Genomic DNA, 17179 nt, shown 5'->3' on the forward strand with positions numbered 1-17179 from the left:
GTTATAGGCTACATTGTTTGTGAAAAAGACCCTGAATTAAACTATAGCCAGTTTGAGGCTGATAATACTTCAAGTTCATGGCGGTTTCTCACCGAACACACGCACACACAAATTCTGTTCTTTTATAAAAGCTTTCTTTGAAAAACAGTTGCCAAAAAATATTTTTTATACTACAAAACATATACTGAAACTTTGTACAATCCATGGCTATGGTTAATTTGCATCATTAAATACGTTTTTCAAGATAATACTGAGAAATAATTTTTACGAAAATTTTATATTTTAATCAATTTTTCAATAAAGCATTATTTCTTCAAACCATGGGAAAGATAATCGAATATTTAATAATTGGATGCTTATTAATGTGCGCAGTTAATACTGGAAAGCTATTCAGGGAACAGTTTTAAATTAACTCTAAATACTGGAGGTACGGAGACAACACAAATCATAAATACCAGAGTAAGAATCTGGACCCAGTATTACTGCAAAAAACTATTTTGAAATGATAAATTAGTTTTCACGTAAATGTACAAATTTAAAAACATCTGTAATTGTACATTGATTATTTCTGTTCCATTGACAAAATGTACAAATGTAATATATTTACCTATATGTTTAACTTCCACGCGTGGTATGAAACATTGAAACTTTACTTGCTAAGAGAACTGTCAAAACTGTGTCGTAGCGGACGGTGCTTGCAAGCTGTTGGGGACGTACATGTGTAGTTGTTTGTCTCTGATTCAGTGCAGTGTTTGATGTTTTTGTAACTGCTGTGTGAAATTGCAACTCAGAGCACGTGTTGACTTGGACAGTTCTATTGGCAGTTGATGGCCAGTGTTTACCAGTAGGTCGTGCACAAAGCAAAGAAGGTAAAGAGTCGCAACTCAATGCTTTAACTAACGCTGTTTTTTTTTCCTTTGGAAATCAGTGGACTGTGCGATATTTATAGGCAAGGTAACCTTAAAAGTCGCTAAGATTTCGAAAGTAAATGTTGGCGATCTTTATTTTTTGTGGGGTCGTTTATTTCAGGTAATGTTCACCATGAATGTTTACTATAGATAAAATGCTTTATTTTGAAAAATTAAAAACCGAATACCCGCAAATTATAAGTGTTAAAAACCATTACCTCAGTTTCAATTGCAAATGGCAGCTATGTTTAATTCATTGCTAAAAAAAATTTATAAGACATCAAAAATAATTCCCAGTTCTAACAGCAGGCCTCTGTGTTCAATACGCCACTCCGCCCCATGGAGTCTGAGCCAAGTCGCGCGGACCGCGGGAAGCGGTGCGCCCGGCTCGGCGGCGCGCGCCGCACTGACGCGCGCGCCCCTCGCGGCTGTTGCAGGGACCAGGAGCGCGACGGCGACCAGGGAGGGGGCCGGCGGGCGCGGCGCGCGCCCAGTCTCAAGCTCGCCAACGGGCGGCTGCGCGCCGGGGCCGCGCAGTCGGAGGAGCAGATCCGCTCCCCGCCGCCGGCGCCGCTCGCGCACGATGACTCCGTCAAGATCAGCATCGAGAACACCAACACGTGCACCGACTCGCTGGTGACCGCGCTGGACGACGAGACCCTGCTCATCGCCGACTACCGCCTCTCCAACTCGCTCACCAACATGAACTACAAGGAGGGCAAGGTGCACTTCGGCGGCGACGACGTCAGCCTGTACGGCACGCCCAAGGAGGAGCCGGGGCCGAACCCGCCGGGCGGGCCGCAGACCGAGAAGCAGAGCTTCCTCAAGAACCAGCTGCAGGCGCTGTTCCAGCCCACGGACAACAAGCTGGCCATGAAGCTGTTCGGCAGCAAGAAGGCGCTCATGAAGGAGCGCATACGGCAGCGCGCGGCCGGCCACTGGGTCATCCACCCGTGCTCCAGCTTCAGGTCAGTACCCGGTCACCGCCTCCTGGTGTCTCCCCGCTGGTGCATGGCTTCCCCCGGGTGTCGCCGCGACCTGTCTCTAGAGTCGCAGTGCCCTGAACTGTGTTCGACGGTAACTGGCTGGCCCATGGTTCCTGGTCCGAACACTTTGGACAACTTGAACTTTTTTTCCCCCCAGTCCTGTGCCCTTTGGTAGCATATAACCGTTTCAAAAGGTGAACGTAAAACGGACCACTTTCACCATTTACTTTTGCCTTGCAGGATAAATAAATACTATTCAACTCCCACAAATTTTCACAAGTTAAAAATATACTCAATACCTAGCTGCGTATGTACTCACATTTGCAAAGCACAGAAAATAAAACTATCGAAAAAACTAATATTTTGGCGCTCTATGTTTACTTTCGCTCTGGTGACTACTTGATAGATCGGTAGATTCGGTCATCGGACATCGCGATTGTTTGACTGGAATGTTTTCCGTGCGACAATGTGACGTCATTCACATTAGGATAAGAACACGGAACGCTTACATGTTCGTACTGTTGTAGACGGGCCTTTATCATGTTCGTTAAAGTGTGTTAGATGTCGATTTAAGGCTTTCTTGGGTGCATCCTGACTTTAAACAAAAAATAAAATAAAATAATTCTAAACTTATTATTACCCAAAAAAATTATTTTGTAATGAAACCATACAAGTCCGGAAATAATTATGATTTTTTTCCCTCTTCTCATATAACATTTCTTTTGAAATAATTTATAATACTGTATCTCTTGCTTAGCGGGTTTTTAGAAATAAAATTTTTTTCTGGTAATAGTGATGCATTTGAATGAAAAATTTCACTGAAAACTTTAATCGCAGTGGTAACTTAGTTTCAAATAATGGGTTTGTCGGTTGTCATGTTTTTCTTTGATATTTGCAAAAAAAATTAAAGCGAATAATTATATACTATTTCCGGACACAGATATTAATTATCTTTTTTATTACTGAGAGTTCGTGGTGCAGAGTACATACCATTAAGCGTCGTTCTTATTGTAAACATCTCTAACAAGTTATTCAAATTAAAAATTTAAAAATAGTGTTTCTTATGGTTGTGTATTAGTGTATACGAATGTCGTATACCGAACTGTAGTTATTCTTTGTAAATACGGATACATTGACGAAAGTTTACTGCTGACTCGCTAGCACAGATCACCTTCCTCGCCGCAATGTTTACTCACGTTCGTACACGCTCGTGGCAAGTTCTGGGTAGTAAAAAAAGGAGGGAGGGGGGAAGAAACGTCGTCAGCAGGTATGAGCACAGCTTGTGCAACTTTAAATGACAATGAGGCCAGAATCGCAACGTGCACAGAAACGAAAAACTTGACGGTCTCTCTAATGTGGACACTCTAAAAAATCATTTTTGAACGTTCTAAAACCAATACACTGTAAGGGGAATTTTTTAAAAACGTTTGTTGAATTTCCTATGAATTAATTTTTACCTAAAGTATGCAAAAGAGTTACCGTTTAACTTCTTCCATTTACAGGTATAGAAACATTTTTTGTATTGTTCTTCGTCACGGTGCTCTGTGCTGAAGCATGGATTCCAATTAGTTACTGAGCTATGTCTATGTTTCCTTTTAAGTCAGAACGGTACTTTTTGGCTGTTTGTTCCCTTGCGCGTTTCACTTGTATGACGAGGGTTGTGGGTGCGAATCCCAACCCCATCATTGCTCAGTTTTATCGGCCTCGAGTCTGTGCAAAAGTAGTTCGGACCCCACAAAAGTCTTTGAAGTATCGTCGTTTTAAATATTTTGTTGTCTCACTATCTCAGTGAATAATTTATAACATAAAACTCTCACACAAATTACATTTGTTACCGTGTGATCACTTAGCATGAAACTAGAAACATAGTTTTCATTGGTTCGAGTTTAACCTCAACGAAAATAAAATCTTTTTAAATACAAACACAATTATTTTTTTAATCTGTTAAAAGCATATCTCATGTTAGAGCTGTGTTTGTCATGCTACACGTAGAAATAAACTATTGCAAACGTTTATGAATATCCACGTTTCCTAATAGGTCAGTACTGAGCAGGTTCATTATTTTTTCATTCGAAAAAAAAATTCAAATAACTAATCTCCCATTGAGTTCTGTGTTCTACTCAAACATCTATTCAAAATGTTTTTTTTTTTTTACCAGGCAAAGTTTTAGCACCGTTTGTTTTGGGTGTTGCATATTTTATAATTACTTATGTTTTACATTAACGTTATGAGGCCTTTTGTCAGTGAAGGTGAGCCCAACAGCATTGCAAGTGCCAGGTAACTTCGGCAAAGATTTTAAGTGACTTCGGCCATAAATATTATATCAAAAGTAATTTTCAGTGTATCTTACCGTGTCTATATGAAGAACACTGTATTATTCGGGATGATTCTTCTTTCCTACAATCTATCTTTTAAATTATGTCAAGGACGAATTTCTGTAATAAGGCAGCTTTAGCGTAAAAAAAAGCACTTATTTTCTTACGAAATCTTTCTTTCTGTTTCGGAAAACAATTTAACAATTTTCGAAATAACATTTCAATAACATTTTTTAACTAATATCAATAACATGCTGAAAATATAAAAAATTATACTTTTAATTTTCAGTAGTAAAAATTATTTAAATAATACTGATTTTAGTTATGAAATGTTTTCAATATGATTAAGTTAAATGGCGAGATATTCGTAAAATGTCTACTGGTGCATACAAGTGGCCAAAATAGTTAATAAAATCATTTAATTGATTTTTTTTCCTGAATAAGAAGTATGTTAAAAGCTGGATATATTTTTATTTATACTTTGTAGAGTCGTTTTGCTTGAGTGAAAATTTGCTGCAGAATCATAGGTTGAATGAACTATAAGTATTTTACCAGTAACATGTTAACAATCTTTTTGTGTATACAAACAAAACACTGCACCATCGTAACAATGGTAATTGTAACGTGTGCCGGCTATTAGAAGTGTGATTACAACGGTTCACGCCGTGGTCGTATGTATTGTAATAGGAAGCGATATAGTCCTTCATGATAAGCTGCAAACAAAGGAAGTTAACACTCGGACACGCAAGTGACTTTCAGTCGCAGTGTTTGTGAGTTAAGTAGGTAGGCTCCTTGTCACTACCCACAGCGTGAAGCGTAAGAACCAAGAACCCAAGGTCACACAGAGGCAAGGACGTCTCGTCGGGGGATAAACGCGTTATGGCTGTTCGGGTGTTTCCGTAAAATGTCGTGATTACTAGAATTTCGACGGTACAGTAAAAACAAAATTAGATGAATCGCATGGGTAATAAGTGCTGTAATAATTTTGATTGGCTGTATATCACCTAGGACGTGGTGAAATTAATTGCGTTTGCTAAAATACTTAGCAAAAATTATTCTACAATAAACGAATACTGCGTACATTAAGTAAAAAAAATTATGACGTAATAAATTTATGTGTAAGCAACATATTTTACATCTGATATATTTGAAAGAAGGAAAATTTTTAGATATTGTAAAATGTAGGAAAGTTACTTTGTAAAAAATTCCTTAGCCGTCAAACAAAGAACGCTTAAAAATGCTTTCAACACGGGTTAATAAATATTGTGAAAACATTTTACATGAGAAACTTGGAATTAAATTTACCCATTACTTCTATAAAAATAATTCAAGACCAATATACTTTAGTTAATTTATGGGAACCTTAATACTGTTTACTAAGCTTGTATTCTATGACCGAATATTAAAATTAACATTACAGGTGTTAGTGAGCTTAACGCATAAATTCATGAATTTGTATTACGTAACAGTCTCTTTAAAAAAAGTTCCGAGCATTCATTTGTTCCACCGGGAAAATCTTTGTTCTGTAATTAATAAGAACTAAGCTGTTTGATTTTGCAGGGTGAACTATACATCCGTCTTGTCTAATTAGAAAATATCAGGTCTTGTTATAAATCTATTAATTTTTATGTAACTGTTATGATTCGTTGTAAAAATTTGCACAAATTTATTTTTAAAAAATTGTTTCACATCCTTGATTCTCCAGCCGTGATAAATTGCAAATACTGACATATTTTCAAAAATATTTAAACTTATTATTACAAGTTATATAATAAACATATACATTTTAGACCTAAATACCGATTCGGTAAAAATTTATTTCACCAGGCTTCCCAAACAAAAATATTGAATATATACAATGTTTATGTTTTCAAGTGAATTGTATTTGAAGAGAGACTGAACTTTCACTTTACCGTGTAACTAAACAACACAAGCTACCGTTCATTGCTCATGCGATAAGGATAGCTATTTAAAACACATTTGTTCCGCTCATGGTCTTCTGAAATAACACAAGGACGGCTGTACAATGTAATCTCGGGACAGTTAAGTACTTTTTGACTCTGCTCAGATACCACAGATTACTTCTTCGATTTTTATGGCCTCACTTCTTTCTGATGATGTTAAATATTGAGAGATACAGATTTCGTTGTTTAGGCAAGTGATTGGGTAAATCAGTGGTTTGGGGCAAGCAGGTATTTATTTGATTCAATAGAGCCAAACATTATGTGGCTGCATTTTCAAACAAATATTAAATAAATACATTTTAATTTGCTATTCAACTTAGCTGTATGTTCTGCCAATGCGAGTTAAGATAAATTTTGAAGCATTATTCAACTTAAATGCCTGCTTTGTAGATTTTGTTGGTAGAACTCAAAAGAAGAACCTTATTTATTTCAAGCAAGTTATAGCAAGTTTTCCGGGAAGCCACAAAGATACCTCAAGGCATTCTTAGAAAAGAGAGTTCGGGAAAGAAACAGTCTTGCCAACAACTGAAACCTGCTAATTATTTGTTCCAAGAACGTGTATCTTGGGTGTTAACTGTTCTTGGTCCCAGAATTCCAGGTGACCAAACTTTCGGCTCTACAAAGAAGCCATTTTCTTTTAATTATTCTTCCAGTTGGGAAGACTAGTAAGAAAAAATTCAATTACATTCTTAATGTTTTTCTATGCATCCAGTGTAAATCAGCAATGTTGTAAATTTCCTTAAAATTATTTCAATTCAAGGGAACTGTAAGCGATATTTTTTTTTCGTTACAAAGAAAAAAAAATTTCAATTTGCCTTCGGAATTTAAATTTTTTGATTCTATTACGCATTGATATATTTAACCTTAACATTGTCTTCAATTTCAATATACTTACATATGCACTTTGAGTAGTCTAACAACAGCTAATCAGCCAGTGTAGACATCGTTATCTTCACTGAAGACTTTTACGGCGAAGTGCCCCTCGACTAACATAACAACACGCTCCTAAATGGCTTGTTAAAGAGCAGCAACATCGGAGACGATTGTAGACAGAGAAATGTTGCCGTCGTTACGGAGCGAAAACATCGTAACTGACGAAAACAATCGAAAATAATAAACATGCATCCCGATTTAGAAGTAGTTTCGGAAGGACGTACACTCAGACCACTTTATTCGTGAAAAAACTTTTTCACAAGATGAGTGATATATTATTAATTATTTATATAAGCCAGAAAATATACAAAAACACGCAATAGCATCAGGAATAGCATAAAATACAATGTCTCTTTAGTTCATATTTAAAGTTATCTGTTAAAGGAAACCTGAATAATTTACCAAGTTTTTTAAAAACCATTTTCCCTATTTTCATAATTTATTTACTATTGGAATAAATGAGTACACGTTGGCTTTAAAAAAAATATTTTCTCAAAATTGGAATTTTACCAAAATTTGGTTACCAGTTCAGTAATGTTTTATTTAATCCGTCAAATTTACAAATCAGAAACTTAACTCAAGAATACTTACTTTGAATCATTATCTAACAGCTCAAGGCATCACTTTAACTGGAAAATAATACAGCTTTTAAATAAAGGTTAAGTTTATATTATTAAACATTGAGTTAATCTAAATTGAAAATCATCTCAATAAAATACTTGAAAGTATCAAAATATATTAACTACTAGCTAGCCCGGCATGCGTTTAATGGCTCAGTTTTTTGTAATTGGTTTGAAGTAGGTACACATAAAGCATCTCTATATCTCTCTCCCTCTAATTCTGTATCTATGTTTCTATGTTAATACATAGGTAACTGTATGTATATTTATACATACTTCACTCATTTTATCTCTCTCGCTATCTCTCTATAATATTTAAAATAAATGTTTTACCTATCTATATTTTTAGCAATACTTTTACCTGTCACAGGTGTGACACAGGTATAATAAAACACGCGCGTATACGAACGCAACGATGATTCAAAATTTCAAAGCGATCGCTGAAGAACTTTCGGAGATTCGCTATTTTGTTCAAGCGAACATTTACATTTTGACGTGACAACATCTAATAAATCGATGAACGCCGGCTGCACGCACGAAAAAGTGTCCCGTTACGCACATTTTTCCGTTACGCTGTGTCCCGTTACGCTCATTGTACGCTTGCGCCGCATCTATCTCTCTTCCACTCGATTGGCCTATGCGTCCGAGGAGAAGAAAGACAGCGGCAGCACACAACTTACATCTACACGTGAACTGTTTCGTCGACTGTTTATAAAGTGAAGTGAAAAGTTAATGTGGTTTTCATTGCTTATTACAACAACAATTTCGGCAATAAAGGTTAATTATACTTGCATTTTAAAAATCTGATCACTAGTATAATTTCAAGTATTTGTTCTTTTATTATTAAAATAAAAATGATTCAATTTTATTCATAAACGTATGCAATAATTTCATCAATGTTTTGTTATGACGTTGTCACGTTAAACTATCGTCCGTAAATCGACTTTACAGAAAAACCAATTTTCTGTTTATGTCGATGATAAGCCTACATTTTGGGCCCACAGATGCGTTGCTTTGAAACAGGCGAACTCTTGATATCCGAGGGATGTTTTCTTTGTCCGGAGCACGAGGGTCAGTGACGACCAGCGAGCTGCGCGGACACTCGTGTTTCCTGCGTGGACGACAAGGGGAGAGCTGGGGTCGTCTCTCGGGGGAGCAGGCGGGAAGTGGTCCATCCCTCCTCCTCCACATCCTTGACAAACTCTCTCCATTCTGCTCGTGTGTGCAACCCACAGACCCCCACACACACACACACTCCTACCTCACGCGCCGAACTGGTCCTTCCTGGGAAGTGCCTGGCGAGGACACCACTTCGCGAGCTTCCTTTCTGTCGGAGCCAAACATCATGGAGAGACCGCCTCCTCAAACCCAGCCGCATCTGCGGTTCCGTTTCCCCCGCGAACCCGAGATACTTCCACGACACGGGGTTCGCTTCTGAAAACAAAGACCAGTCTTGTGGCCACCGCAGGGTACACTCTGAAAGTACGCGGAGGTGACTGAATGCCTGTGAATTGTAACTCTAACACCGACTGACAGACAACGCAAAGCTTAAACAGCCGGTGGATCTAGAAGCATGAAATTGTGCATATTGTCTCCTAATATATCGTAGATGAAGCATTTAAAGAAGGGATTTTTTCAAAAAATTCATTTCCTAAGGGGTTCAAACGGGTGATGAAAGTTTCTATGGAAGTTTGTCATTTTTGAACTTAGAAATATGGAATTTGGTGTTTTAGGCTGCTGTTTATAAGCAAAAGTCAATTTTGTCAGCGTGTTTGCTAATTAATCCCGTCGGGCACACAAATTGTCGCTTGATAGGACAGAAAAAAAAGTTTTAAAATAATTTTAAGGACAGAAATAATTTTTTATTTACACTGGTTTTTAATAGAAAAACCTCAAGAATGGATATACATTTAGTTTTTAAATGTTATTAAATTTTTGAGATAGTTTTCTTCGTTTAAAAATTTCTTAGATTTTTTTTTTTTTAATCTCTTGATCGCTTTTAATGCTTCCTACCTTTCGTCGACCCGTCACTGTAAAAATAGTATTCAATTTAAATTCAATACTTTTCATGCACTGAACCGCGTAGTGGGTTAACTAGTATACATGTCACCACGAAAATAACTAATTGCTGGTTGAAGGGACATAGCTTTAACATGCAAAATTAAAACTATAGACAATTTTCACGGGGTAGTTGTAGAAATATTTTTACTTAAACACCTCCGAGAAGTTCAGTGTTTTATATTAAATACTTTATTTGCTGTATTCAGTAAAAAAAAAAAAATTGTTTCGCTCCAAATACAAAGGCATAATAACAACTTTGGGATAGTACTCTAGATCATCAGTCGTATAGACGATTTTAACATATTTTCCCTGCAGCCAAAGGGTGCAGGTCGAATGGCGACTCGGCCCGTATAGTCCGATGACAGTCTCCTGGGCCTGACCGTGGCGACGCGCGCAGGTATCTGGACGAACATCTCGGCTCGCGGCCACTGCAGGGTCCTAATTACAGCTATGCCTCTCCTGGTCTGCTGCCTCCGTGATGGCCGAGTTCCGCGGTCGCTGCGACCTTCACCGCCCCTCGCCTGGTTCCCCGCGCCCAGGCGAGGCTCATCCTGCCTCATGCCGGTGAGACCAGTACGGCATACATTCATGCAGAGGCGCGAATCTGGAGGATTCGCAAAGGGAGCCCAAGAGTTTAGTGTGTGGGAATGTAATCGACACAACTAATTTATTGATTAGGTGCTAGCATGTTAGATACTGCACATATTTTGGCTTTTTGATGGCGCAGAACGCCACAGCAAACTTACCTTAAACCGCCCCCCAGTACAAAAAAAATGCATGCTGGGCCCATAACCACGAAGATCCGTGTTTCGCAACCACGCTCTGCTACCACCATGCATGTCACAGACTATATTCCTGAAAACTTTAAAATATACAGAACATATTCCATGGTACAAAGTTATGGAATTTATGTTTATCAACCCTGTTTCACAGTCACATATTTGCAAGTGCAAGCGGGTCCCCTGAGTGAGGGGTTTCTTAAAGCCGGGGTGGGAGGGCTGCCTCCTCCCCCCCCCCCCACGTGATATACGCCCATGTAGTGATGTAACTAATATTCGCATTCTCGAAATTCATGGAAATATTAAACGAATAATATCAGAAAAATCATATTTCCTAATGTAAAAATTGATAAAAAAATTTCATCATTTTTATTATAAAAAGGTTTTCTTGCTCCTTTTAAAAAAAAATAACTCAGTTTTTTCACTAAGATAACCTTGCAATTATATCTTTTTTTCAGTGTAGAAACACACAACTTAGAAACATCATACCTTAGAAGGTCATAACTTATAACTGTCGTAACTTAGAAGATTCTATCTTGTACATTTCAAAGTCGTGTGTTTCAAAGTTGTGCGTTTCTAAGTGATGGCAGCATCGCTCCAGACGCCGGCAAACCGCCGCTGATCGACACGGGAGCGCGCTCATGTCGATAGTTACCACTAATTAGGAGATGAGCGGTGCGTAGGTCGCCGGCTCCTGCCGCAGCGAGCTGGTGATCGCTCGGGAGAAGGGGGGTTCATCACCGGTACAATTGCAGGAGAAGAGAAGGCGTTTTAAAAGAGGAGCCACGGAGAGAGACAGATCCGTGGTCGTGTCACATCGTCTGCACGAAGCGCATTGTGCGGTGACCAAAACAAATTGTTCCTATACTCCATTCAGAGGCATCGTCGATCTAAAAAAAAAGTTCATCAATCAACGGAGTGAAATGCTAGCAAAATGAAAGTGTCACTATTTACACATTGTCTGCTTTAGTGAAAGATTATAATAGCCACAATTGTATCAATTATTTACATGTCGAAGCTCATTGGTCAATAAGGTGTGGTACATGTGAATGAGTAACCACTTGTCTTACTGGTTTATAACAGGTTCAGGGCGTGTTAATAGTTCTGTAATCCATTCAGCAACGTGAGGTAGATGAATATTTATTCCATGTCTACTTTTACTACCCACTTAATCTGCCGAATAATCGTCACTCTAAAGATAAAATGTAATCCATGAACACGGGAGGAAACCTACAGCTAAGTATTATTGAGAAACATCAAATAAGAAATTATTGCATAATATGCGATAGTGAGTGCAGTGATGCGAGGTTCGCGCGCCAGAAAACTACAGTCTTTTGCAAACTTTGTGGTTCATGCAAATTGTTTTCGCTTCGTCGACTTGTTCAACATCTTAAACTTTCATTCAGACCGCGAGGCTGAACCAGATACAGCTTGAAACTTGCATTCGCATAATAAACTTCGCCCGCGTGGTCCGGATACGGGTTATTAATATTTCCTGTTCTCTCGGGAAATCGAAACTAAGCCATTCCTGTCGGCGTTGCAATGGCAGGGTCGCGCAAGGGGCCATGTGCCAAACTTAAGCTGGGTAAAAAATTAAAAAAAAAAAAAAAAAAACCGAGTGCATAGCAGGTCATGCACACGACATATGACCTGTGCGAAATTGGTTCACAAATGAAATCTTTCTGTTCATTCCAGCCAATGAAATTACGCGATGTATCCGATATATGTTTGTAGTGTTAGTAAATAACTATGTTACCTACAAAATTATTACCCCGTAACATCTGATCAGCAATTTGCGAACACAGTTTTCCACCAAAAAAAAAAAACTCATTTGGGTTATTTGAAACTTTTAGCTAGTCATTCTAACCACGAAATTTTTTTATTTACAACTCGTCAATTTCTTTCCACAACATGACTGATAAATATAAACAGTTCTGTAGTACTCACATTTGGCAGGTGCGCCATGCGTCTGTGAGAGAAATAAAATATATATATTAATTTATATTCTATGCGCACGACTGTGCTATGCGCTATAGTGAATCAGTAGGTTTGAACACACGCAGTCAAATATTCTGCACATGACTTACTGTTGCTGTAATTTTTCATGTGCAAACATCTTAGCTCTCGGTACACGGTCTTTCGTTAGTATGAAACGGAAATACGTAAAAACGGTGGTGCGTCTACGTGGAAGTATCAGGAACCTCGAAAAGATGGCAGATCCGCGTGATTCATTCGTATATTTTTATATAAATACAAATAATGCTTTTATAAATATCTTGGTCACTCATCGAAGTAGCAGTTACGCTAGACAGTGCTGAACTTTAAACATAGTCTAAACACTAGCATGCGCCTTTATCCGTTCGTCCACCATGACAGCTTGAAATATGTTAGAATAGTATATGATAATATGTATAATATATAAGAATATTTCAGCATAGAATAAAAATTTTAACGAGTTCCTTAACTTTACTTTTTTGTTCTTAAAAGCCACCCTGCCCGACCGAAGCGCATAAAATACACCGACTTCGAGACAAATCATAGGAAGTAAACAAAAATTAGCATAACCTAACCTGGGTTGCACTGGGGTTGTGTTGGGTTCAAATAGGTTATTACCATCTCATCAAACCTAATTATAGTTAGTTTTTAAAACAGGGGGAATACTTTTACCATTTTATTTCACTGAAAAATTAATATTTCCGTATATTTATCACGCTCGTCGTTATTTTTAAGAATCCTACGTTTAACTTCGGATCCCAGTTTTTTTTTATAAGTTTATTTGCAGCATGAGCTCACACGTGTGTGCTCGTCACCCGAGGTTAGATGTTCACACATCACTGAAAGACTCGCTCACATTTCTTCTTCACTCGTGCACTCATCTGCATCAGTCCCACGTTGAACTGGAAGTGGCGTGGCTTCACCCGAGCGAAGCCTCTTGTTTTTTTTTTTTTTTTTTTTTTTTTGCGACTCCCCGGCCAGTCCAGTTGTTCGCCGACCGGGAAGCTCGGGAATGGCCGCCGAGTGGCGCGAATGTTCGCGACGGGCGAAGGACCCGAACTTGCGGAACGCGGAAGCTGCGAGGAAACCTTGTCGGGCCACCGCGACCTGCCCGGCCGCTGGGCAGAGCTGAGGCTGACTGCGACCCCTCACCGTTGAAGCACCCGTCTGCCTGTTGCTGTGCAGTCTGGCCTAGGTGGGTTCAAGTGCCGAGCGCTACACTCACTGATAGCCATAATTAAGGGATAGATAACCCAAGAAGGAACTCCGTGAATCTGTGGAAGATCTCTTTTACTCCTGCTGCCAACTCTACACTTCATTTACGTACAAGTCAGCTACAACCATAATTACATTCTAGACATCCGCTCCGTCCAAAAGCCCAGCCTCCTCTGCCCGCTGTCCCTCAGCGTCTCACATCAGTCCACCGCCAGCAACGCCCTAATCAGGCGTCCGGTCACGAGGCACTCCGGCTTCCAGGAATCAGCAGCGACGCACACGCATAATCATCCTCGGTTTGTACAGCATACCGAGTCCCACAAACAGTTCTGTGTACATGCCCGCTGACCTTTTCAGATTAGAAACATTCGCTACGCATCAGCCCGCTAAGTACCCTTTCCACTGAATCATAAGAACTATGCACTATCTTTATAAATGTCTTAAAACGTTTGCTACAATGAACTTAATTCAATACAAAGAATACAAAGAAATAATCTTGTCGATATGTCTATCCTCCCGGAATCCCGGTAACAACAACGTTACACAACCAGGATGACCAAACGTGGCGGGAATTACAAAAAACTGTTCTACAGAAACAAGCCAAGACGATTCACAAAATTGAAATTAAGTTTCATTAAAGCGAAGGATGTAAAATATTCTTCAACAGTATAAAATACTTTCCAATACATGATTTTCTTTTATTGATAAAAAAAATGGGCGCGTGTACTTATGTACATACGCGCGTTAGAAGTTATACTTCCTTGGCGTCATAAAAACACTAACTTTAATTTTGCATGCAAATAATAAATACAAATAAAATAATAAAACGACAGGAATTATATTGTAAATACGGTAGGTAAAGTATAAACTCAAACTATTAAAATTTTTTTTAAATAAATACTTATTATTCAATATTAAAATAAACACGTGTATAAAATTAATTATTTAGTTCTGTTGAATTTAAATAAATATTAATTTGTAATTAAATCGAATATTTAATGTTTTTTTTAATTATACACACGAAAACATAACCTTACTTATGTAAATACACTAGAAAACACAATTGAAAAAGTTTATAAGCACACTTTCTACCACTAATATTCACAATAAATATATATTTTTAATTTTATGGTCCAGAATTCAATATCAATCTTTTAAGTATAATATTTAAAAGCGTATATATAATTTTTATTTGTATGTAGCCTTTTTTAAATATGTAGCCTTTTTTTCATCCTGTGAAAATTTCGTTGCACGGTGTGCGCATCGTAAAAAGTAACTCTCGTCATTTTTTTATAACGCGTCTAAAATAGTATAACTTCAAAAATGTTGAATTAAAAAGCGAAACGATATTTGCTGACCAAAAAAAATGATTACATGTTTTTTTTATGAGTTCGTGACTAGATTGGCCCGGATCTTAGATACCAGCCTGGTTCACGGCATGGTGTTTGGAAATAGAGTAAGGAAGGACATTCTTTACCCCCAACTGGTGGTCCACGTCCTTTACAGACAAACGAGGTCCTTCATTTATTCTTCTAGGTATTTAAAACCTACATGGAAGCCAAGTGTGTGGGAAGAAAAAAAACATTTCTTTCTATTCGCTGCTCCTTTAGAAGTTATACGATCTTTATTTATTTATTTATTTTTTTTACCTGAGTTTAAAGTATAACTTTTCAAGACGTGAATTTTCTTCTTTTTTTTGTAATTTTTTTATGCAAGTTTTGTAAAATCGCCGTTAAAATCCTCTAGCATGAGCAACTCCGAGACAATAGTATTTTCAAGAATGAAACTCGAAGGTATTCCTGCACACGACATTAGCAAACACGCGGCAGGAATAGCGGTGTTGTAACAAGTTTACCAGCCTTAAAAAACAAAAAAACAAAAGCGCAGCTCTTCCATCCGCTACAAAAGCCAGGTGGGATGGAGAAGTGAGAGTGAGTGGGGTCATTTATGTGACGGCAGCAACGCATTAAGGCGCGGCTTTTGTCCTAAGGCGAAGTCATCTAACTTCTGAAACATTTGCGGCACCTTGCATGCCATTGTGTCTACGCGCGGGCGATACGTCATGGTTGAGCACGAAGGGGGAGGAGGAGGTGTCAAGGTCGAGGACAATGCATCTTCAGTCACGGGAATATGAGCGTGCTCCACCTTTCCCTCTCATCTTCTCTGAAGCCAAGAACTGTTGCTCCCACCTCCTCTCTATCTCTGAAGCTATCTACTGAGGTTCCGCTCTTCCTCTCTGAAGCCAACTACTGCAGTCTCTCTCTTCCTCTCTGAAGCTATCTACAATGTCCCTCTCTTCCTCTTTGAAGCCAAAATACAGCAGTCTCTCTCTTCCTCTTTGAAGCCAACTACTGCAGTCTCTTTCTTCCTCTCTGAAGCCATCTACCATGCCCCTCTCTTACTCTTTGAAGCCAAATACAGCAGTATCTCTCTTCCTTTCTGAAGCCAACTACTGTAGTCCCTCTCTTCCTCTTTGAAGCCTACTACTATAGTCCCGCTCTTCTCTGAAAACAAATACAGCAGTCGCTCTCTTCCTCTTTGAAGCCAACTACTGCAGTCTCTCTCTTCATCTCTGAAGCCATCTACCATGCCCCTCTCTTCCTCTTTGAAGCCATCTACTGCAGTCTCTCTCTTCCTCTTTGAAGCCAACTACTGCAGTCTCTCTTCCTCTCTGAAGCCATCTACCATGCCCCTCCCTTCCTCTCTGAAGCCAACTACTGTAGTCACTGTCTTAATCTCTGAAACTAACTTCTGTAGTCCCGCTAATCCTCTCTACCGTCAATTATGGTTGTCCCTCTTTTACTCTCTAAACCAGCTTGTTGTATACGATACCGCTGCTTTTAAAGATGGGATATAACTAAATTCGAGCAAAGAGGATTTTTTATCATGCACGATTTCTTGTTATAAATATAATTGATGATGGTTTAAATTTAAATCTCATCAAATTTTTTATAGAGTGATTTTTTTATATATAATGGATTTATAAAAAATAGAAGATAATGGTAAAAAAATTTTTGATCTCACAGATTTTTGTAGGAAAATTTTTCCTAAAAAAGAATTCAATTCATAAACTCATTTTCCATTTGTAAAGCCTAAATCCTACAGAGCAATTGGCATGTAATTATTTGGAACTCTTTCTTAAATGTAATAGTTATTTACAAGAAAATATAGTATAATATACAAAAAATTCAAACTCAATTTTCTAAAATATTAGTAAAACAATCCGCTTATTTAGTTAGTGTAATTTGTGTAACCCTAAAACAAATCTATCACTGAAACCAACAAAAGGAAAAGAAAAAAAACTTTCAAAGCAATAAGTGGGCAAACAAATTTGGTGCACGTTTCTAGTTGAAAATTATTTAAAAATAAAGGAAATCCTGCGAATTTCATGTTTATTTGGCTG

General features: G+C 38.2%; 1 protein-coding gene across 2 annotated transcripts in view; it reads left to right on the plus strand.

Moving 5' to 3' along the window:
• The first annotated feature begins 1405 nt into the window (after window positions 1–1405).
• Window positions 1406–17179, plus strand: part of LOC134532552 (potassium/sodium hyperpolarization-activated cyclic nucleotide-gated channel 2) — a 154823-nt gene continuing 139049 nt past the window's right edge. The window contains exon 1 of one of the 2 annotated variants that reach the window (XM_063369070.1): window positions 1406–1876. In XM_063369070.1, the coding sequence (XP_063225140.1) occupies window positions 1611–1876 (266 nt within the window). In that variant the 5' untranslated portion in view covers window positions 1406–1610. The remainder of the gene's footprint in view (window positions 1877–17179) is intronic. The other variant, XM_063369069.1, reaches the window with a different exon arrangement.

Source organism: Bacillus rossius, chromosome 6 (genome assembly GCF_032445375.1).
Source record: "Bacillus rossius redtenbacheri isolate Brsri chromosome 6, Brsri_v3, whole genome shotgun sequence".
Lineage (NCBI taxonomy): Eukaryota > Metazoa > Arthropoda > Insecta > Phasmatodea > Bacillidae > Bacillus > Bacillus rossius.